This window comes from Ascaphus truei, chromosome 8 (assembly GCF_040206685.1).
Source record: "Ascaphus truei isolate aAscTru1 chromosome 8, aAscTru1.hap1, whole genome shotgun sequence".
In the NCBI taxonomy this organism is placed as follows: Eukaryota; Metazoa; Chordata; class Amphibia; order Anura; family Ascaphidae; genus Ascaphus; species Ascaphus truei.
In genome coordinates, this window is record NC_134490.1 from 12,651,035 (window position 1) to 12,675,739 (window position 24,705).

General features: G+C 39.4%; 1 protein-coding gene and 1 long non-coding RNA gene across 3 annotated transcripts in view; one reads left to right on the forward strand and one right to left on the reverse strand.

The window, feature by feature from the left end:
- The window catches only part of GRID1 (glutamate ionotropic receptor delta type subunit 1), a 661,414-nt gene extending 642,551 nt beyond the window's left edge, over positions 1-18,863 (forward strand). Inside the window, exons 15-16 of one of the 2 annotated variants that reach the window (XM_075610565.1) lie at positions 7,659-7,899; positions 17,481-18,863. In XM_075610565.1, coding sequence (XP_075466680.1) covers positions 7,659-7,899; positions 17,481-17,909 — 670 coding nt within the window. In that variant the 3' untranslated portion in view covers positions 17,910-18,863. Of the gene's footprint in view, positions 1-7,658; positions 7,931-17,480 lie in introns of both variants that reach the window. The other variant, XM_075610566.1, reaches the window with a different exon arrangement.
- LOC142501140 (uncharacterized) lies at positions 808-22,029 on the reverse strand. Its single transcript, XR_012803432.1, has 3 exons — positions 21,661-22,029; positions 6,468-6,699; positions 808-1,044 (listed from the first exon to the last, which is right to left on the reverse strand). It is a non-coding gene; the product is annotated as an uncharacterized LOC142501140 (long non-coding RNA).
- Positions 22,030-24,705: the final 2,676 nt, after the last annotated feature.

Below are 24,705 nucleotides of genomic sequence, written 5' to 3' on the forward strand. Positions count from 1 at the left end.
AATCAATCCTTCACTCAGTGTAACTCAGCAGCTACAATGTATTCATTCAAATGATCACAAACAGGAAAGTGTTACAAAGACCTTGCACTGCTGGGGAACGGTGCTAAACCCTGCTATAGAAATCATAAGATTCTTAGTATATTAAAACTCATTAAAATGGCATTAAGCGTTTCAAAATAAAAAAGGTAGTAAGTGTTATCTAATACTACAGAACTCATTTATGTTTGTTAAAAAAAAAAACACGTAGGACATTGCTTGAATTGGTCCCTTAAGCCTTTTGTTCTAGAAAAGATTATTTTGCTAACAGTTTTACATTTGTTTTTGAAACAGCACAGCAGGAGGTTTATACTATAACAATCCTTTTCTAACCACATTCGTGCTCTCCTAAAGTATCTGGCTATGTATATTACAGTACCTTGGAGAGAGGACTGTAATGCTCGAAGAAAGTTTTCAAAGGCTCTTGTTGGAAATTTGCTCTATACATCTATATATTATGTTCCAATAATGCATTGTGAAATACAGACTTCCATCTTTTGAAAACTGCTGGCATCCGAGTGCAGTCGCTGTACTGGGACCTTGATCATGCGATCACGACCAGCTTCCAGTGACATGAACGGAAATGGAGGAGGGGATCTGTGAACACAATCTCTAACCCCTCCTGTAAAGCTTTTGGGCTGTAGCCTCAATTGCTCACAAAATTGATCCACATTACAGAACTCTCGGGTAGGCGACACTAAAACAAATTGATTGATGGATAATATGAGCATTAATAGCATGACATTCCCTGAATATCATAATGGCCCCTAGCATTCCGGGAACAGCATAAGGGAAGCCTAAGGGATAAAACTACTTTATTTTTTTCACTTACCTAAACAGAAGGGTCCCCTGGATGTGACCAGTGATCCCCTGATTTCCAAATTAGGAGCAGTTTTGTCCACCAGGTAAAATTACCATATTTGTAGTTTGTGTGTTTTACACTGACACAAAAACCTCTAATATCTTGAAAAGTGGGTGGTCTCCACAGATTGGGGGACCGCAGATCAGCTAAAAAAAAAAAAAAACCCTGGTTCAGGTAAGTTAAAAATATATATATTATTTTGAAGCGATAAAGGAATCAGAGATACTAATAAAAATTATAATCTGTAAACATAGTAATTGACAATATGTATACTGAAACTCCTAATTAAAGTTTCTAAGTTTGTTAAGAACCAATGTGTGACAGTATGAGTATAAGATACAAATTTACATTTCTTTGCATCTTGTCCAAAGGCTGTAAAACTCTAGAGAAGGGGTTCTCAACTCCAGTCCTCGACCCCCAACAGGTTTTCAGGATATCCCTGCTTCAGCACAGGTGGCTCAATCAGTGGCTCAGTTGTAGTCTGCTTCACCACAAGTGGCTCATTCAGTGGCTCAGTTGTAGACTGAGCCACTGATTGAGCCACCTGTGCTGAAGCAGGGATATCCTGAAATCCTGACCTGTTGGGGGGTCTTGAGGACTGGAGTTGAGCACCCCTGCTCAGACGCTAATTGAAACTAGCACTTATGGTAAACATTGAGAACGATGTGACAAGTAGAGTTTCAATCTGAAGCTAAAAAGTTAGGTCTTGTAGCAGTTCCTTTTATCTCATTAAGCACAAGTGTCTTTTGTCAGAGCTTCGCATTCATCATACGGTATTTACTCAGTGGACAAATCCATGTTCTGCAATGTTTAGTTTCTCCCTGAGTATGCCAGCTGGTGTCCTAGCAAAGCTTATTTCCCACAATGGGAATACAATTTATATATATTTTGTAAATCCCCTGCAAACTGTCTAGACAGTTAGAGGTAAAATCAATATTCTGCCCTTATTTCTCTTTTAATTATTGGTTGGAGGCACATTTCTTGGCATTTTGTTGTCATGATTTCTTTTAGCTGTAGCTTGTTAGCTAGTCTCCTCGTCCCTATTCATTTCTAATACTGTTTACTTGATGTAAGCAATGTTCACTTCAGCTTCTCAGTCTTTTGCTATCCCTAAAATGTAAGTAGGATTGTGCCTAAGGCCTGGTGCAGGTTCGCCAAAGCTTCGACCTGTAACCCTTCCCTTTTCTCTTTTATTAGATTCATAGACTGAACAAAATTTAATAATATTCCCACTGAGGTGAAAGGGCATTGGCCCAAATCCAAGATGGCAAAAGGTCTGTGAAATCCAAAATGATCAATGTACACTTTGCCACACAATACGTATGCCAAGACTGTCAACTGAACATATGCATCTTTTTAGAGGCATCATCAGGCATATTTACTATGCTGTGCTAAGCAATACACCATTACATGGCTCATTCAATTAAATAGGCCGTGGAGTATCATAGAGCTCAGTACTTCATGGTTCATATGGCCCCACATCTCAACATACTGTATGTAACACAATTTCCCCCCCCTGCTCCCCAATCTCACATAGGGACCAGCGCTGGGGAGATAGGCATATTACCAGGTGCGTGGTGCCATACCTGTAGGATGCAGAAGTACTGAGGTGTCTGCTAGTTTGTAACAGGATAGGCTTCGACAGATCTCTGGGTTCTTCTTGTGGTTGGTTTTAGCGCCTCCAGCTGTGATGAGACCCATAATGTTTGGGTGTCAGTCCCCATCACTGCATTCCTTAACCCTCCTGCCCAGAAACTGACACCAGGCAGGGGTATGGTAAAACAGGATTTTATTGCATATCATAGCTGCAGCAGCTCTTCATAGCACAGCATGGTTTCTGAAGTCACAGGACCTCTATATGGTGCTGCCCTGATAGTGTGGGGTTCTGGTCTGGATGGTCTCTAGGACATCCAGCCTAGAGTGGGCCTGCTTTCCCCCAATGGGGAAGACTGACAGCCTCCCACTCTCCATGGGGACCAGGATCAGACTGTCTTCTAACTTTAATGCTCCTCCTAAGAAAGCTCTGGAAGGGGCGGGCTCTTGGACTGTACCCACCTCCAATGTACACAGGCCATGAGTCACCACCTCTCTTCCTTCACTTTCTAGAATAGCAGAAGGGGGGATCACTGGCCCACAGATTAACCCACTACTGCCTGGAACTTAACAGGACTTACATAGATGTGGGGAAAGAAAGGGACAATGGGACATACCCTATTATATGTACAACATATGTTATATGTGCAACATGTGCCTTTTGGTAAAAGTCTATTCAACCATTATTAACTTCTTGTATAAAAAACACAAGCAAACAACATAGCACTCATTCAATGGAAAACAAATACAGAAAGCCAGCGCTCCTCCCAAATTGGCCTGCAATTTATTAGTAAACTTCTACATTTTGATCCTAAGTCTAATAACAAATGAGTCTTTTAGCTGATTCAATCCTGCTAACCCAGTCAAGGTAAACTCCATATCAGCTGGTACCTACACTAAATGTATATTATTTTGTGTAAAACCTCATGGTGTAGTATTAAAAATATAAATTAATATTGGGACAGCAGGTGAGTATCTCATGTACATCAATTTAGATCATATAAAAGCATGGCATGTTATGGACATGTTACCACATCAGCACACCAGCACAGCACACAACGGTCAGCAGATCGAAGAGGCAGGTCTCTCTCTCTCACAGGGAGCCATCTTTGGAACCTCAGCTGAAGTACAGATCATCAGGTAAGGAGGGAATATCCACTTTAATTCTTAGCAGCTCTGATGCTCACTGGGTGCATGTATCCGACTCGCGGCAGACCTCTGATGACGTCACCGAGGTTCCGTCGGGTCCCAGCCCTTTCCGGTAGGAGACGCGACGGAACCTCAGTGACCTCATCAGAGGTCTGCCGCGAATCGGATACACGCATCCAGTGAGCATCAGAGCTGCTAAGGATTAAAGTGGATATTCCCTCCTTACCTGATGATCTGTACTTCCGCTGAGGTTCCAAAGACGGCTCCCTGTGAGAGAGAGAGAGTCCTGCCTCTTCGATTTGCTGACCGTTGTGTGCTGTGCTGGTGTGCTGATGTGTTAACATTTCCATAACATGCCATGGTTTATATGATCTAAATTGATGTACCTGAGATACTCACCTGCTGTCCCAATATTCATTTAAATTTTTAATACTACGGTGGACGCAGGTGGTTGGAAGGGAGCAATGGTTGCAGGAACACCCCAAAAATAAAATACAAAAAAATGATTGTGCAGTTTATTATGATATTAGAGACAGAGGGAAATATTGGCTCTATAGATTGCCTACTTACAACAAGTAGGTAGAAAAACAGCGTATGGATAGACCAGAATGTATATTACAGACCGCAATTTGCAGGATCCCAAACGACTGGAGGTGAAGGAGATCTCCCTCAGGTAGGGGTACCACAGGATAAACAGAGAAAGACCATGGTGCAGATCAAACAAATCAGTTTATGGTTTAAAAACGGAATAGGAAATGTACTTACAATAAGTACATGTAAAATGTACACATAGCGTTTACTTTTGAGGTATAACGAGCGTCAGTAGAGGAACCTCTGGCTGTTGCAGCTCCTGGTGATCCTTGTCGGATCGCGATGAATGGTGTCTGACGTCACTTCCGGCGCAAGTGTGACGTCTTCCGGTCCGGAACACACAGGGGCTAGCAGCAACAAGGACTTGCTCCTGAGGAAGCTGTGGTCTACACAGCGAAACGCGTAGAGCTATTTCCAAGACTCCTGCAGCGTGCACAGCTGCCTGGAAGGTGAAGGTGCCGAGTTTGCGGTTCCTTTGTTGCTGCCAGCCCCTGTGTGTTCCGGACCGGAAGACGTCACCCATGCGCCGGAAGTGACGTCAGACGCCATTCATCGCGATCCGACAAGGATCACCAGGAGTTGCAACAGCCAGAGGTTCCTCTACTGACGCTCGTTATACCTCAAAAGTAAACGCTATGTGTACATTTTACATGTACTTATTGTAAGTACATTTCCTATTCTGTTTTTAAACCATAAACTGATTTGTTTGATCTGCACCATGGTCTTTCTCTGTTTATCCTGTGGTACCCCGACCTGAGTGAGATCTCCTTCACCTCCAGTCGTTTGGGATCCTGCAAATTGCGGTCTGCAATATACATTCTGGTCTATCCATACGCTGTTTTTCTACCTACTTGTTGTAAGTAGGCAATCTATAGAGCCAAGATTTCCCTCTGTCTCTAATATCATAATATACTGCACAATCATTTTTTTGTATTTTATTTTTGGGGTGTTCCTGCAACAATTGCTCCCTTCCAACCACCTGCGTCCACTCTACTTGAGGGGAATCTGTACATATTCCCCATAGGAAGGTTGAGAAATCGTTTTAGTTACACTTCTTCTATTATGTGAATTTATCACTTTATCACTGCACTTTTTTTCTAGCGCCGGTCTAAATCATTGGGTTTCACCACTATTTTTAATACTACACCATGAGGTTTTGCTCTGTTTTTTCTTTTGTTTTCATTTAGTGTTTGTGGTTTGTGGAGCCAGTCCACGGAATATAGCAGCAGCTACCTCAGTTCACTATACTGTAATATCAGGCTCTTATTTTAATGTTTGTATCACAGCATCTATATTGGTCCTAAGTTATATAATTTTTTAGTATTGCACATTGAGTGTTTTTATTTAATCACACACTTTATCACTGTCTTGAGCGCGGCACTGTTCCCTTTTTTATTTTGTGTAAACTTAGTGAAATATGTGAAAATGCCTAAAGAGTTAAATTATTGAAGCATAATGTTATCTGTGATTCAGTGCAATTAAAAACTGGCAAAAGTCAGAAACAAGGTTCCCTTAGTATTATGGGGAAAGTGAGTAGGCAGGATTTTTGCATGTGTATTACATAAATTTCACACCAATTCTTTTCCAGCTGCATACTCCATATTGGGAGGAGTGCAGGAATTATGTGTGTGTTTTAGTACTGTACATACTCAATGTCTTAAGAATTGGAATACATGCATTGCTACAAAGCATCCAACCTTCTCGGGGTTAATGTTTCTAGGACTATACTGTATGTGAAATAGACTCTAGTCCCTATGTGGCTTATTCTATAAAATGCGATTCTGCCCTATGTATCTTTCTTCATAATATGATGGAAATCCAGATGGTACATTGAATGCAATGAACAAATACACTATAATATGCTGTATACTAAAAAATTAGCCACTGCCATATTTGCCTGTTGGTGTAATGATACATTGTAACTGCTGTGCTACCTGCAACAATTTGCTTATTTCATCATACTGTACTTACATTTTATTAATGATCTAAATATGTGTTGATTGAATTAAATGGAACGTCCAATATCCCTTTCTGTTATCTGTTATTAGGGAGGAATGGAGTTTTTACGAGGTCCACCTAATTGGACTGAAATTATGGACATTAAATGTTTCAGGAATATATCAATATATTTTTTAAGTGGAACTTCATTGATTCTGTTTTAAAAAAAAGGGAACCAATAAGGATTGGCGACAGTTTAAATAGTCAGTAAGTTATATGCAGATGTAGCCAGACTCACCCTCACCGGTGCTACACGAAAAGAAGCAAAACATTGCAGGTCCATGGACCGTACAAGTCAAGGCTGCCTGTAGGGGGCCAGATCTTCCACGTGTGACCCTGTACAGAGATATATCCCAGTGGTGCTGCGGTTAGGACTCCGCGGATTCCCCCAGCAGCTCCAGCAGTTATTCTGACTTCAACTCCAACTTGATCCCAAATAAATGCAATAGTTGTTCTTTTTCTACAAGGTCCTAACCAGTGAAAAAACCTTAAAATTAGTCATGGTCTATTTCCACAATACTGTATGCACAGTCAATTTCATGGTCTACTTAAGGAAAGAATTTGCCAATTACAGTTTGCTCTCTCCAGTCACCCACTTGCTATAAATTCTGTATTTTTTTTCAACTGCTTCTTTTATCCTGCGGTTGTCACCCTCCTTATGTAAATTCATTTCTCTGTATCCAACATACTAAAATCAATTTGAATCCCCAAAAGCATAGCAGCTGGCACAAGACTACAGAGTATCAGTTGTGTCACTGGAGTGTAAAATATGCTCCTAACTAAATGTTAGTATGATGTGCTGAAAGATGAATATAAAGACAGTATTTACACTCAGACTGAGATACTGTATGCATATGAATTTGTAAAGTAAATAGAATCACAAGTATCCATTATTCAAATGGGGAAAGATAACTTACAGCTTTTCTATACACACACACACACACACACACACACACACACACACACACACACACACACACACACACACACACACACACACACACACACACACACACACACACACACACACCAGTTCAGTAACTGGTAAAAGTTCAGTGTATCCCAGTTATTGACTACTGAAACGCAATTCTTTTTTTCTTTCACAATAGATACTGCTAATCTATTGTTGTATCATTATAGTAGTTCACATGGAAGCGCAATTAAACCTAAAAAAAATCAGGAAATTGAAATACAAATTTGGGAATTCTGTTGGATTAAATGTTTTACATTCAGATGGGGTATGGACAGACATAGAGGGACATTTTGGCCCATATTTACTAAACCGTGCTAAGCCATAAAACTATCACAGGTACTTTAAGGCTTAGCACCAATTAGTAAGTATGTTCTCTATTTTTAATCTGTCATACATTTCTATACCAATAGCTCACACGTAATATCCTTTCTTGTAAATGGGTTTATTGTCTTACAGAATCCTGGAGTTCCAAGACACTGGTGACTTAGATGTTCTAAAACAGAAGTGGTGGCCACGGATGGGACGCTGTGATCTAAACAGTCACACCAATGCACAGACAGATGGGAAGGCACTCAAGCTGCACAGCTTTGCAGGAGTCTTCTGCATTCTGGCAATAGGTCTTCTTCTTGCGTGCCTAGTTGCAGCACTGGAATTATGGTGGAACAGCAATCGCTGTCGCCAGGAATCACCAAAAGAGGTCCATAACTACTATTCTTATTATATAAAAGGTACCTTAGGGACATGCATCATTGGCAGCAGTAACATAGATAGTAGATTTAGTTATGCAATGACAACTTGCAGCACTTTTCTAAAGGGTTCTCTGGCCTGGGGTATATGTATATAGGCACCAATAATGCATATCCCTACATATAATGGAAATGTGCTCTGACAGTGACAGATACAACAGTGTATGTGTTTCATGCTTATAGGTTTAAGCAGATTCACAGTTCAGTTTCCTGTCTTTAGAATGATAAAGCAGGGCACTTGTTGCACCAGTGCATGCAAAATATTACATAAATATGCTTAATGCAAAATGATTAATAGAGAGAGAAGTAGCCACCCATGTGGATAATTTACGTCATTGGCTCAACTTAACCATCTTATTTTTAGACTCTTTAGTCACTGGCAGTAAAATTCAATTCAGTTGCACAGTCTAAAGCAATTGAAAGTAATACTGTATATATACATTTGTTAAGAAAAAAATAATTATTACAGACATTTCTATTTAAATGTATCAAGTAATTGAGACTCCGGAGCATTTTTAAGAGCAAAGAAAACAGTAACAAATATAAAAAGCAAATCGTGAGCACAGTAAGACCATGCTGAATGTTGTCATGCATAAAGCAAACATCCATTTCCATCAATTAAACTTGTTAACAAGCTAACCTTCCAGACAGATTTTCTTTTGTTCAGCAGATGTTTCTAAAAAAAACACTAACGTTCAACTGAAGAAAGTAATTGTGAAGAAGTTTAAGCTTGTGCATGTCAATGTATTGCTTTGTTTTATAGAATCGCCCAGGCAGAAGTTTGACATTGGCAATTAAAATGAACATGGTGTGGTATAAACCTATGCAGAGTATGACTACACACTTACGTGCATTAATGTATATTTTCCTTAGAATTATATATGAATCATGCAATAGTTGTAGATCCTGACCCTCACTGCAAATCAATATCACAACCTAATCACCACCAAGCACATATGGAGACCTGCACACTGAGGGACACCTCTCTTGTTTATCTCTGATGGTTAAATGCCAAAGGGTGAGCTCAACAAAATAAAACTGACAAAGTATTCCTGGAAAAAGATCTGTGTGGTTTGTAAAGCGTTCCCCTCAGGTACCAAACGTGCATTGTATTGCCCAAAAGTGGATGATACACTTTGCCTTGGGATTAATCAACATTGTTTTTGAACCATGTAACCTTTTTGTACCTGCATGGAGCACCAAGAGATGAGAAGTTAGGAAGGGGTCACAGGGTGCACATATGGTAATGGGACGTGCAGTATCTGAGGTTGTGTACGGGGCTATTATTTTTTTCTCTCCCTTTTCCTGAACCCTGAGGCAAAAAAACTCCACCACTTTTGAGTTGGAGTAAACCTCAGACAAGCGCAGAGCAAGTTTTTTTACAATACTAAATATCAATGCATCCACGATGCTGTAGAAATAACCGTAATTACAAATTGATAAGTAAGAGAAGAATTTATGCATAAATTCAGTTTGTTACATAGTTTAGTAGTTTGTCAAAGTACTATGACTCACTATTAAATGACAGCGATATATAAAGTTATAACAAGTTGTTTTCTGGCTAGTAGCACTGGAGGAAAAATATACACATTAAAAAAAAGACATATGTTAAGGAATACTGTATACGCTGTCAAACTGTTCTGTATAACCTAAGATCAATCATTTCATAAACATTCTTATGATCCATGTAATTGAACTTTTATAATGGAAGTCCCACTTATGTACACAATTTTACAACCGCTGGCTCTAGATTAGCATTAATAGTTCCACTGACCCTTCGACAACTACAACTGTTGTGTAAAATCTGGCAAGAACCTAACCCAGTTGCCCCATTAAGAGAACAATAGCATTCCGCTGCAGCATCTGGATAGCAATTCTCTCTCCAGCTGGCTCATGTACAGTATCAGTTGTTACAACTTGCAGTCATCTTTAATGATTACTGACAATGTATTTTGTTCTCTACAGTGAGACAATAAATAACACATGGTGCTTTACACCTATTAGGTTTAGCACAGTCAGCTAGGAACAACCTTGACATTTTTTGCTTTGCTATAAATTTAGATACCTTCAGTTCACTCCGAAACAAAAGGCACTAATCAGATAGAGCATTTGCTAAAAAAAAAAAAATAGAAAAAGAATGAATACTGCTATCATATGTATTACTACAAAAGAACATTATTGAGGACTGTACATGTATGTAATTTTTAAATGTATATTACGCATGTATATGGTACATTTCAGAAAAGTACAAACAATACGGTATACTGTAAAACATGCAACATAAAAAAATTATATATAACAAAAATTATGGAAGCAATCCATTACAAGCCCACTCTTTTATAAGTAATATTGAATGATAACCCAAATTCAACAGTTGTACCCCTATCACTAGAGGGTTTGGAGAAAGCAACTTTCCACATTGTTATGGCAAGCTGTTAGCACAATACAGTGTACTGGCCCTACTTATTCTGACTACCAATAGGAGGCTTCTTAAGTATCACCTGTTGGTACTGAAGTCACAAGATGCGTTCACAGTGCAACTCAGTATGAAATGATTGAGTGTCAATGGGGTTTGTTTATCCAAGTCTCCAAGCTGAAAAACTGGGACACAATAGAGCAAAAGAAATTGCACTATACAGTACTTAGAAAAGGAATTACTATATGAATAATAGATCAAGGAATATGTGAGGGTTGTTACTGTTTACTAATACAAAAGTTTGGGAGAATTCCTTCACTGTTGTAGATGTAACTAACTAGACCAGGGGTGGCCAACTCCAGTCCTCAAGCCCCCCTCCCTCTCGCCCATAACAGGTCAGGTTTTCAGGATATCTCAGCTTCAGCAGAGATGGCTCAATCAGAGGCCCAGTCTAAGACTGAGCCTCTGATTGAGTCACCAGTGCTGAAGCAGGGACTTATTTAGCCACCTGTGCTGAAGCTGGGATATCCTGATAACCTGACTTATTGAGGGAGCTTAAGCACTGGAGTTGATCAACCCTGAATTAGAGAGTACAAAGTTAAAAACTAGTGGTACTTCTGTGAATTCATACTGCAAATCCAATTCTTTGTGACGAACATTTCACTGAAACCTTTCCCCGTGTTAAATAATCTTGAAAATTGTTTGCATGGCAATCGATTTCTCTGCTACAGATAAAATAGCACCATGGTTAGAGCGTAGATGGCAAATCATGAATTAAATTACCCTCTCCATAATCACGTAAGGAAGGTTATTTTCAGTTGAATTCTAACAGTGCAAATGATTAGTCCACATACGGGTCGTAATTGAATATGACTGCTTCACAGTCATTGTATCTGTATTTCTCTAGTGCATTACTTTTTAACTTCTCTGCATTCCAAATCTGTTATGTCATTTTTAGATCCATCCACTGTATATCGAGTATTCCTAGAAAAGATTGGAATTGGTGTGAAACAAGAGTCTAACTTTATTATCCAAATCTATATTAATCTGAACTGTATAAATATGGAAATATTATTTCAATATTATTAGATGAATGTCCCCAATATTGAATTGCTCATTTAGAAATCTACCTACTGCATTTATTAAATATGAATGGCTTTTCTGCCGTTGTAAGAAGTAGCTCTTCTTACTTTTTACTACTTTTTATTTTAGTGCACAGTGTGATTAGACTTTACATGCAACAACATAACTACATCTGTTCCACCTTCTATTGCTAAATTTTGGGGAACAAAATGAGCGCTGTCATTTTTAACTTGGAAAATGTTGAAGTGTAGATGAAAATCATTTTGATGTGCCCAAAATCGCATGATAACAGATAAAGTGCTTGAGAGAATATACCTTCAGAGAGTGATTGCACTTCGGTTTCGACTTATAGTAAAGACAGCTCATTTCAGAGTTGGGATTTCTGTGTTATGCGTTCGTACAGACTCTGATATTAATCTCCCAGCTGGTTCAGAAGGTCAGTGACATGATTGAAGAAATTGATGAATTCTGCCATATCGCTCCATTCAGTACTTAGCTCTCCTATGGTTGAATTCACAGAAATTGATCTTATGCACAGGCCCTTACTGTAAGGAACCCTTTCCTTTGTTGCTGGTGAAACCTCCTTTCCTCCAAAATAAAAAGGGATGACCCCATGTCGTTTGTACTGCCCTTGGAATGAATAGTTATTTTGAAAGTTCCTTGTATTGTCCCCAAATATCTTTGTATATAGTTATCATATCCCCTCTTAGACACCTCTTTTCTAATGTAAACAAATCTAATTTAGCTAGCCTCTCCTCATAAATTAGATAATCCATCCACTTACACTACCGACACACTTTATTGAAGTGTGGTCGGTACCGCAAGCCGGGAAATCTCCCGGCTTGCTAGTGGCCGCCCCTCGGCATGCCGCGCGTCATAGACGCGCGGTCACGCGTCATCGGGAGCGTGCGCCCCCTGCACGCGTGTCCAGGGGCTCCCCGAGGGAGCCCTGGTGTCCCGCGATCGCGGGACAGCGGCAGGGGGTTCCGGGGGACCCGGCGGACCCGGCAGCGGTAGGGAGAGCGCCCCGATCGGAGGGCGCTCTTCCGCTGCTTCGGCGCGCGCCTGTCACACTCGGGCGCGCGCCAGGCTACTGCTGCGGCACAGAACGGGCAAATGCTCGAATAAACTGTGCCGCAGCAGTAATTATTGCGGGGGCTCTTTTCTGCACTTTTTCTAGTTCTATAATATCTTTTTTATGGAGCGGTGCACAAAACTGTACTCCATATTAAAAAATGTGGTCTTACTACTTTATAGAGGGGCATAATTATGTGTACTTACCTTCCATCCATTTCCCGTTTAATGCAAGATACGATCTTGTTTGCCTTTGTAGCTACTGCATGACTTTGGGCACTATTGCTATTGTAAGCCTGCTGTCTACAAGCACTCCTAAATCCTTCTCCATAAAGAATTCCCCTAATGTACCCCATTTAATTTGTGAGTTGCCTGTTTATTCTTGTTTTACAAACACATAACCTTACATTTATCTGTATTAAACCTAAATGTATCTGCCATTTAACTACCCAAGTTTCCAGTCTATCTTAATAAGTTAAAAAGCAAGGGTCCCAGTACCAATCCTTGAGGTACTCCACTCACAACTATAGTCCAACCTAAAAAAAGTTCCATTTATGACAACTTTCTGTTGTCTTCAACCAATTTTCAATCCAGGTGTAACTATTTTTACCAAGTCCAATTTGCTTGATTTTTTACACTAACCTCTTGTGTGGAACCGTATCAAACACTTTTGCAAAGTCTAAGTAGACCACATTAACTGCAGTACCATGGTCTAAATTCCTATTTACTCCTCAGAGAAACTAATAAGGTTAGTTTTGCATGATCTATCCTTCATAAATCAATGCTGACTATTAATACAGGCATACCCCACTTTAAGGACACTCACTTTAAGTACACTCGCGAGTAAGTACATGTCGCCCAATAGGCAAACAGCAGTTCACGCATGCGCCTGTCAGCATGTCCTGAACAGCAATATTGGCTCCCTACCTGTACCGAAGCTGTGCGCAAGCGGGGAGACTATAGAGCCTGTTACAAATGTGTTATTTACATCAGTTATGCACGTATATGACGATTGCAGTACAGTACATGCATCGATAAGTGGGAAAAAGGTAGTGCTTCACTTTAAGTACATTTTCGCTTTATATACATGCTCCGGTCCTATTGCGTACGTTAATGAGGGGTATGCCTGTAATAATGTATTTTTCCGTTAGGTACTGAATTCCTGAATATTGTCCCGTACTAAAGCTTCAAGTAGCTTCCCCACTATTGATATTAGGTTTACAAGTCTGTAATTCCTCGGTTGGGATCTATTTCATTTTTTAAATATAGGCACTGCATCTGCTTTATGCCCATCTTGTCGTGCTGAGCCTGTGGAAATGGAATCCTTGAATATTAAATGTAACGGTTTGGCTATTACTGAACTTCGCTACTTAAGAACTCTTGGATGTATGCCATCAGGGCCAGGTGCTTTATTTACTTTAATTTGATCAAGCTGCCTATGCACCTTTTCCTCAGTTAACCAATTGTTCATTAATATAGAGGTTGTGGCTTTATACTGTGCACTATTATTACAATTTATTCTACCCTGGTAAACACAGAGGTAAACAATTTGATTAATACCTCTGCTTTTCCTTATCTCCAATAATCTGCCTGCCCTTCTCACACTGAAAGGGTTCTATATTTTCTTTTTTAATTTTATTGCTTTTAAAATACTTAAAGAACTTTTTAGGGTTGAACTTACTTTCTATTGCAATCTTTTTTAATTTGCAATTTTTTGCCAATTTGATTGCCCTTTTGCAACTTTTGTTACATTCCTTAGAATTCTAAAACAATGCTTTCATCCCTTCTGATTTTAGGAATCTAAACACCTGCCTAATATTTTCCATTTCTTCCCTTACCTGTTTATTTAGCCGCATTGGTTTAGACTTGTTTCTTTTATACTTATTACCCAAGGGAAATACTTATTTCCCACTGATAACAATGTTTTAAAGACTGACCATTTATCTTCCTCATTTTTTCCCTGCAAAAACATCATCCCAATTTATTCCTTGAAAATTGTTCCTTAATTCATTCAAATCTGCCTTTCTAAAATGTTAAGTCTTCGTTGAACTCATGTAACATGGTTTTTGACCATGTATTTCAAATGAGACCATGCTATGATGATCACTGTTTCCCAAATGTTCCTGGACTTGAATTACATCTACCTTGTTTGATATTACCAAATCCAGTATTGCCCCTCTCCTGGTTGGTTCCTCAATAATTTGGGTCATTTAATCATCTTTAAGCACCTCAAAAAACCTGTTTCTTTTGTTGTAATGCTAATCTCATTGCCCCAGTTTATGTCTGGATAATTAAAATCCCCCATTATGCAAACATGACCTAGTTTTTATGCCTTCTCCATTTACAAAAGTATTTTGGCTTCCTCAATCTCACAGATATTTGGTGGTTTATCGCATATCCATACAACTATTTTCTTTATACTTTTACCCCCACTGCTAATTTCTATCTACTGTACAAGGTCTCTACATTTTGATCATTCCCTTCATACACATCTTCCCGTATAATAGGTTTTAGATTTGGTTTAACACATAAACATACTCCACCTCCCCTTGCTATTTGCTTGATCCTTCTGAAAAGGGCAAATCCCTCTAAATTAACTGCATACTTTCTATCCCACCATGTTTCAGTAATGCCTATGATATCATACTGCTTCCTTGCAGCTATTAATTCAAACTCACCCATTTTATCTGTCAGGCGTCTTACATTAGCAAACATGCATTTAATTTTTTTTCCAGTTTGTACTATTATCTTATCTGCTCCTGCCTTCATACTCCAATTGGATTTAGCCTTTAGAAGTTCTCTAGTATTATCTGTGTTTAATATGGTAAGGCTTCATCTGGTCTTTTTTAATGTCTATGTCAGGAGTGATGCAGTTTGATTAGTTTGATTATGTGATGTATGGATAAACCAATTGGTTGTGGTAACGTATTCATATTTATATTTGTACCTATCACTTACTATTCTGACTGCTGAAACCTTAAATAATGAGGAAGAGAGCCGGAGGAGCTCAAGAGAGGAATATTCTGAATACAAATAACTAACTTTGATTCATAATTTTCTCTAAAATCCAGATTAGAATGATTACAATCACTAACACTTCTCTGCCAGAGAAAACTAATTTGCATCAGTCTTCTTCCAATACTCTCACGAAATATTGCCCAGAAAATATAGACTGCTGCTTTTGTATTGCAGGAATATTGCACAGTGTAATAATGAATAACAGTTACATACCAATATTTGCAGTGCCGTATACAAGGGCACACGGGACTATACAGCATTGTTCTTGAGCATACAATGATTGTAATAAAAAGCTATATAAACCAATATGTTCTGACTATCAGTTTGTGTAATTGTAATTCTACAGCATGTACTGTATCTAGTCAATGTGTATGGATGTAATATATATATATATATCTATATTACAAAACAGGGAGAGAGAAACTCGTAAAGAGCACTCAGATGTACCAACAATAAGGAATAAAATTTATTAGGCTGACACAGACATAAAAAAGAAACAGTACAGAATGATTAAAATATGGCATGGACGCCTGACACGGGTACTGCAGTCAGCTGGTGTATAAGGAGGGTGAACTAACACAATACTCACCAATCCTATAAAGTAACAAATACAAAATCACCTATATCCATGGGCAGATAGAATAGCTAACCATAGGGACATATAAAGCACAGATGTATACGATACACAGAACACTTGTCCTAAAGTGCTAGAGTAAGAGTATAACAAGCTCAGCACATAGGGAGAAAGCAGCTGTCAACATGTGACTGTCAACTCAAGACAGTACTCAGAGAAAAAGCAAAATCTGTGAGAAAAAATATTCCAAGCAACTCCCAGAGTATGAGTGTAAATTGTTGCTCATGAAATCTCTTAGATATACATAAATAGCAATATTACTCTGAGTGGGCAGCTAATCTCATATCATTTGTGTCAATAAGCACATCTTAATACATATGGTGTTCAGTGTTTATGCAAAGTCCAGGGCTTACTAGCTGTAAATTGCTGCTAGGTGATATGTTTGCAAGAAAAAAATCTAACAGAAGCTGTCCGCAGTATAATTACGTGTACTCCTGAGGAGAATCATCCAGGGGTCCTGCCTAGCGCTCCCACTCCTACGCGTTTCGTCCAGAGACTTAAACTTGGAGTAATATATATATTACACTGTGGTGTTATTTGTAGATAATATGTGGTTGAATAATAAGCAATAAAAAAAATAGCATCTAAACCAAAACAAATCTCCCTCTCTCCCTCTCTCCCTCTCTCCCTCTCTCCCTCTCTCCCTCTCTCCCTCTCTCCCTCTCTCCCTCTCTCCCTCTCTCCCTCTCTGCCTGTCTCAAAAGCTGGTGTGTGTCTATAACTTTGAAAGACTTTCATGTTGGTCTATTAGAATTAACTTGCAATATGAGTGGTGATATTTTGAATGTATAAGTCCTACTAGCTGAAACCGTTAGCATGCCATCAAAATATATACATAGAGAAAGTGCCTCGTCAATATTCCTCCCTTAGCTGTCCTGGTAACCTTACTATAAGTTCTCATATTTCAAGTTGACAAGGGACCTTTGCTCACACATTTGAAAAAAAAATACTGACTGTAAACCAGCTGGGAGAAAAGCAATTCTAAGCAAATAAATAAAAAATAAACTAAAGTAAAAGTTCCAATGCAAGAATGAGTTGTATGAGGCAATATCATGGTATGAACAGTTTGGTCCTTTTTTCCTCACACACCTTTTATTAAAACATTTCATTTTGCTCAAGCCCTAGCAATTTATTTTGGGTTATCGTGGATCTGCTATATTAAAATACATGTACAGTAGTTTGCTATTTGTACAATGCTTTGTGCGCTTACTAACTGTTTAATATCTCATAAAAACAGCATTAATAAATTAATATACCTACATGTAGCATGCTATTTTTCCGTCATTGACTGCTTCCTATCTTTGTAGGATAAAGAAGTCAACTTGGAGCAAGTGCACAGACGTATGAACAGCTTAATTGATGAAGATATGGCTCACAAGCAAATCTCCACAGCATCCATTGAAATATCTGCACTAGAGATTGGTGGAATGGCATCAAGTCAAACCTTGGAGCCAGTGCGGGAATACCAGAATACTCAACTTTCAGTGACCACCTTTTTGTCAGAACAGACAGGTCACGGAGGTGGGAGGACACTTACCTCTGTATCAAGCAGTAACTTACCCTTGCCCCTTAGCAGCTCATCTACCATGCCCTCAATACAATGTAAACACAGATCGCCAAACGGAGGACTATTTCGTCAAAGCCCTGTGAAAACACCAATGCCTATGTCCTACCAGTCCATGCCAGGGGGACCCATTCCAGAAGGCATTGAGCCTTGTCATGGAACATCTATATAATTAAAACAACGACCTGCAAAGCTTTTTAATACAACTAAAATAAAAACTCTTACATTTTTCTTGTATATATCTGTAAATAACGAAAGAATGAAGTGGGGTAAAAGTGTATTTTGAATATTCCCATTTTTTTGAAGTCAGTAAAACAAACAAAAAAAAAATGTATGAATGGCTTTGTAAATTTTGTTCTATATAAATAAAACAGCAAATTACTTGTGATCCTTCTGAAGTGCCAAAGAAGACCTGTGACTGGGACAGAAGGAAGCCAGTCCTTCAACACACGTACTATTTTAAGTTGGGTTCATGTATTGCTTAGACTTCCACAATTGCAATCAATAATGTAGTCACTTTGCAGCCCTGCATTTAAATCTAGGCAGAACAAATATAAGCAATCAGTATTAGCATTACATACATTGTAGCTAACAACCCTTTTAAAAAAAATGGGAAGGGTAAGGTAAAATACATCTGAACTGTTACCTTCTAACAAAAAAGGCTTGGGATTGAATCTCCACACAATTTATAGGTTAAATCACTGGTTTATTAAATTGTATTTTCTGTGTACTGTGCTGTGTGGCCTTTTGATTTAACCTTTACAATTGGCAGGATCTATGATATCTTTGGTGGGAAATAGAGAGGTTAGAGGTGAGAGGAAAAATCTGTTGAGCAAAACCTGTAATCATCTTTTTGTGGCACATACAAAGAAAGGTTGGTTGGAACCAATGATTTGTAAGAGGAGAAAAAAAAAGGAATTTGATGGGAAACAGAGTCTGTGTTACTGTGTCCTGAACTTTCTCATACATTTTTTGCAACAAAGCAAAAACGTATAGGTATATTGGTCTTGTGCGCTACATATTAAGTACAGACAAATATATCCTCCAACCCTCAATCAATTCAGACTACAATTTTCAATGTCCGTCAACAGCACTGTATTTGACACAAGATAATAAAGATCAGAGAACTGAAAAAGGTTAAAAAAAAAAAAAAAAAAAAAACCTTTGCAGAGATCAAAGGTATAAAAATATATTTCTATCTATGGGTTTACCAGTTTAATAAAACTATATTTTTATCTCCATTATTAATGATTGTTTATTATTATTACTAGTACAGTACCAATGTGCGCTACATCATCATTTAATATTTGTTGCTTGGATGTACAATAGTATCGACAAGATTTTTCTCTTTTTATCAAACTCTGCCCTTCTTTAATATGGAGACAACGATGTGACAACATGCAGCAAGGGCTATATACTTTCACAGGAAAATCAGCGTCATTTTACAATACAATTATTTTCTTCTCGTATTACATCTGAAATCATCCTATCAGAATATGAATTGATGCATCATAAATCAGGTGGAGATATTTAGTGAAACTTCCACATATTTTAATTGAACATCAAAGCATAGTTTGAATTCTGACCTTGCCAAATTCATTTGTATTTAATCAAGTTGATCTAATTGCTTGTGAAATATAGAAACATACTGTACCATACAAACAAAGAATTTGATGCCAGAAAAAACCACTTGGCTCACTGAGTGTAGTGTGCATATTTTCACCATTTGATATTCCAGCTTCCATCTTTTCTGAACCTTAATTTCCTTGATTAGGGACCACATGTTCAAACTCCTTAAGAAAATACTTATAATGCAGTATATAGTACCTTATGAAACTTACTAAGCAAGTATGGAATCTCAAAATAAAATTGTATATGGAGTGCTATTAAGTAGTTCCTCATAATTTGGGATACCTCCCTCCATGAAAAAATGAACATAGTATATGTTGTTCAGTACCACATTAGCTATTTTTATACAGTCAAAAATTAATATGTTCTAATTGTGATGCACTGTAGTCCAGCTTGGACCATTTACAAATAACCTGCCAGTTCTGCCTGTTGGACTTCTGTATTGTCTGCCTGGCTGCCTATGTGATAAGAACTAAGGTATGTCACAGTTGATGTTTATTGAGGTTAGACCGCAAATAGTGACTTTGGTTCAGTGTTTTATAAATATCAGAGTTCTCCAATGTGTGTTTCGGGGCTACAGTATGTGCTGAGATAAAGCACTGTCGATTGGAAATATATACAGTACATATACATAGTATCAATATATCCCATAGTATATATTTATAGTACAGCAATTTCTATACTAAAGAGGTTTCAGTCTTCGATTAGGCTAACAAGGATACTGTAGTTAGGGAATTGTCTAAAGTTATAAAGAAGGGATATTAATCATAGCCATGTACCACTCCAATGGCCAGTATCTTACCAGTAGTGCTTTTCTCCCCCTTTTTCTCAATTACTTACAAAATGTTAGCTGTGAAGGATCAAGTTCTTACATGTGTGAGATCTCTAGGCTGTTTGACCACCCCAATTTGTTTTTCATGGAATGATTGTGACTTTAATGAAGACTATTGAGGTCTGAGTGTCGAGAGTCTGGCAATAAATTAGATTTTCTTTATGGGATCAGGGCGCATAGCCATAATTAAGACCATAGAGTCCTGCAGATGTAAGAGCAGTACCTCTTTAATTGGCATTGGTAGAAGAGAAGATGATGAGGGAGGAATGTGTGGGCATGATACTCTCACAGCCTGCTACCCTATAATAAACATGGCAATAAGAACTAGGGCTGAACCGCAGATCAAAGCTTTTTTCATGGTAGAAGAATGGAAATGTTTGCGCAGAAGAGATAAAGGGCTGTAAAATATATTGGAAATTAATTCTAAGTAGCCCATGTTTCATCTAATAATAGGTAAAAGGTTTAGATTTCCACTGTGGACGGACAGTCACCAGCACTTTGTGACTTTGGTCAAAAAACAGATGCCCTTTCTCGTTTGGTCTCACCCTCTGTGTGGCTCCCCCGCACACGAAAGCCACGTTCTTCACCCGGGTTTCTACAAGCAGTAGCTGGTGAACGTGTGCCGTGAGGGGGGCACAAAATCCCCCGCGGGCCGCCGGCGGAAAACACAAGGAGCGTCCCTGGAGCGCAGGTCGGACCCGGAGACTGCATCTGTATATAGCCGATCGTTAATAAAACGTGTAGCTATTTTGCTTTAGAGAGTCTAGCATTGTCTTACGAACAAGGATCAACTTCTTTACAATTCATTTTTACAAACTTTTCGCAAAAAAAGTGTGTGTTTTTAATAGCACTTTCCTCTCCGTTTGTGCAGGATCAGCGAACACTTGGTGGTTCTCCTCAGCTATGACATTTAGTCAAAATGACAACAACAGAAATAGTCTCATGCCAGTTGTTTGCAAGCTGCTCGACACTAAAGCACTTATAAAGTCGCATGTGGGGTAATTCACTCTGCATAAATACAGTATGTTCTCTTAGTAGAAAAAAACCCTATTCTGTGATTTCTATTTTTTTTTTTTTAGTTTGAGTTCCTATTTACTAGCCATGTTTTTCGTTTGGTGCTCTGAGAACCAGCAGCCATTTGTGTTTGGGAATGCTGTGCTGTGTTTACAGGTAAGACATATACCTGTAGGCCCAGATCAACAAAGCACCATGAAGTGAGCTACAATTGTATTAACGTAATGTCACGTCCACACAATCAGTGCATCCTCACAGGATAATAATGTAACGGTGTTTCCCCCCCCCCCCCCCCCAATCTCACATTGGCCCCTTACGTGAGGAAACTGACCCATGTTACATGTAATGTAGTGTGGTGCACCTGCTGGCTTACAGGACTCCTGAGTCTTCCGCGATGATATGGGGAAGTACAGGTCAGGCTTCTGGGACATACCCAGTACGTACTCACGGTGACAGCGCCTCCATCTTTTGCAGGCCCCAGGATATGGGGTGGAATCCCTGGAATAGAACGTCCCCCTCAGGGATAAGAGATTCCAGTCTCAAAACCGCTTCTTATAATCAGGAACACTTTATTGCACCAACAGCATATACTGGAGCAGCATACACAGCAGTACAGGAACACAGGAGTTCTCCTGCAGGATGGACCTTGCCTTACACTCCCAGTCAGGGCCCTGGAAGCAGGCCTAGCTCTTCCACTACCCCCTATCAGAGTAGTGGGAACAATCTACCCGCCTCTCCCCTTAGGGAGGGCCCACAGATTGGCAGAGCCCTGCACAACTGGGTTTGGTGACTGAGCTCCTCTCAAGGTAGGAGCAACTAATCTAAATCAGGAAGTGCTTCTCCCTAAATCACATTCAGCAAGAGCCCGCCCCTGTCCCTTATTGGACACAGACAGAACTGCACTGCCTCATCTGACTCAGAGAGCTGCAGTGAGTGGGGAGAACCCATGATTACTCCTGGCAAACATACCCTTACTAAGTATTACTGTCAGGAGGAGAAAGAACTATAGCCCCAAAACTTCCCAGGGCTACAATAATATACCATTAACCTATATTCTCACCATTTAGGAGTGTTGCTGTAACTACTGTATAACAGATATCAGTAATAATCACATGCAAATAATATGGAAAATGTGGCATTATCATCACATTGCATATCCATTTAAGTCCTTGTTGGTTAATGTGCGGACTTAAAGTTGCGTTATTTAGTCCTCAAATCCCCCCCAGACCCCCAACAGGTCAGGTTTTTATGATATCCCTATTTCAGCAACGGTGGCTCAATCAGTCCCAGCTTCAGCACAGGTGGCCAGTCAGTCCCAGCTTCAGCATAGGTGGCTCAATCAGTCCCAGCTTCAGCATATGTTGGCTCAATCAGCCCCTGCTTTAGCACAGGTGGCTCAATCAGAGGCTCAGCCTTGAGCCACCTGTGCTGAAGCTGGGATATCCTGAAAACCTGCCTTGTTGGGGGGGGCGGGGGGCTTGGGGACTGGAGTTGAGCACCCCTGAGTTCGGTCATACCTACACTTGGTGTGACTCCTATCGAGACACTTAAAATAGGGATATAGCAGAGTCTGCATGGATGTGATGCCGCCGTTAGGCATAGTTTGAATAACATCACATTCTATCCCCACAGTATTTCCCTTTCCTCTATCTCCACTTCAGCAAATTCCCTATTGTGAGAATACATACCATGGTCATGCAGGGTATACAGTATAATGTCCCTACCTGTGTTAGGTAATTAGGAGTCCTGATCTAATCAAGCTTAGTGGATCTGGCCCATTGAGGGACATGCACCATTTATAAAAACTGGTGCCAATGTTACAAATCTGCTGGTTAAGACATGAGTTTGGGCTGCTTTTTACTGCTGGTTAGAGATTGATCTAAAAAGCAGAGGGAGGTAGAGCTCAATAACAATATGGACAACAAATAAGGGAACTTAAATAAACATTTACTAAATCATACTGGGGAAAAGTCAGCAAAAAGATAAGCATTCTATATAATTTTTAGTATATGTAACACTTTTTCATACTTGTAAATAACTCCTTGTGGCTTATTCTGTGAGCTCCATTAGCGCTGAACCGTGCGAACTGCACAGAAAGACCCATTGACTTGAATGCGGCTTTCCGTGCAGATCGTATGGTTTAGCGCTAGCAGAGCTTACAGAATAAGCCCCCTTGAGTTTCAAGATCTGTGCTAATTACTGTAAATCTATTCATCATTCATTAGTAATTACTAAAAGATTGCTAGCATCTCTCTGAAAATGTAATGGTTTAGCCTACCTGTACCGTTACAATCTTAGAGGTGTGTCAGAAATCAAAATTCCCCCCAAAATAAAAAAAAAACATAAAAGAAGAAGTATAATAATCGATTTATATTAATATCCAAGTACAATAACTCACAGTTAAAATATGTATCTGCTGTGTAATGGGTGATTTTATCATCAGTATTCCACCTAAGGCATTCCTGTGTCAGGATGGACGGTTCATAATATGCCAGCTGCCATTTTCTTTTCCACCATACCAGACTGGATCCGTATGGCTGAATATTAGCGGTGTGCTCCTTTACACGTGTCTCTGACCAGAGTTCTCCGGAACACAATGGCACAGGGGTGGACAACTCCAGTCCACAAGGGCCACCAACTTGTCAGGTTTTAGGGATATTCCAGCTTCAGCACAGGTAGCTCAGTCAATTGAATTGGGGTAGTGCCGCTGCGGCATTTGCTGAAAATGAACAATGATAATCGTAAAAGGAAGTAAAAGGAAGTACCCCCATATCTGTATTGTAGATCCACAATATTTGAATTTGTAATGTAGGATGCGCCAACTTTTCAGTCTGCAACCCCCTGCCTGCACTCCCCCCCCTGCTCGCACCCCCTCCTTACATTGTCTTCTGCAGCAAATGATGCTGTGGGGTCACATGACACTGCATTACCATGGCGATGTGGCACCGAAGACACGGTAAAGGAAGTTTCAGAGGCCTTATGCGATCCCCTAGCATTTAATTTAAATTACATGTGAAAGAGCTTAAGGCCTCTGCAACGGCCGCGTCCCCCCTGTGTGGGATGGCTGAGCAGTTAGTGTCTCTGTATAAGCTGAAGGCCAGAACAAACCCTGGAATAATTCACTTTTTAGAAAGCAATGGATTTTTAGCCACATGATACTACCCTGTCCTCGAATTGGTCTTGATAAAAAAAAATAGGAAGAGATACAGGTACTAGGTTAATTTCCTTGCATTCAATGATGTCTCACAGAGATGACTAAGAACTAGATTGAAAGGTGTCATATATATTTGATGAAGAAGAATAAGTGTAGGAGCTAGTAAACATTACAGCTGGTATTGCAGAAACAAAACAAATAGGTAGCGCTATATCCTAAAGTGTAGGCAGCCTATGATATATCCCTGAACCCCAGTCAGGTATCAAACAGTACAAAAATTATATATCAATGGCGCTCTGCACTAGTAAAATATAAACATATAATATATAGTAATGGAAA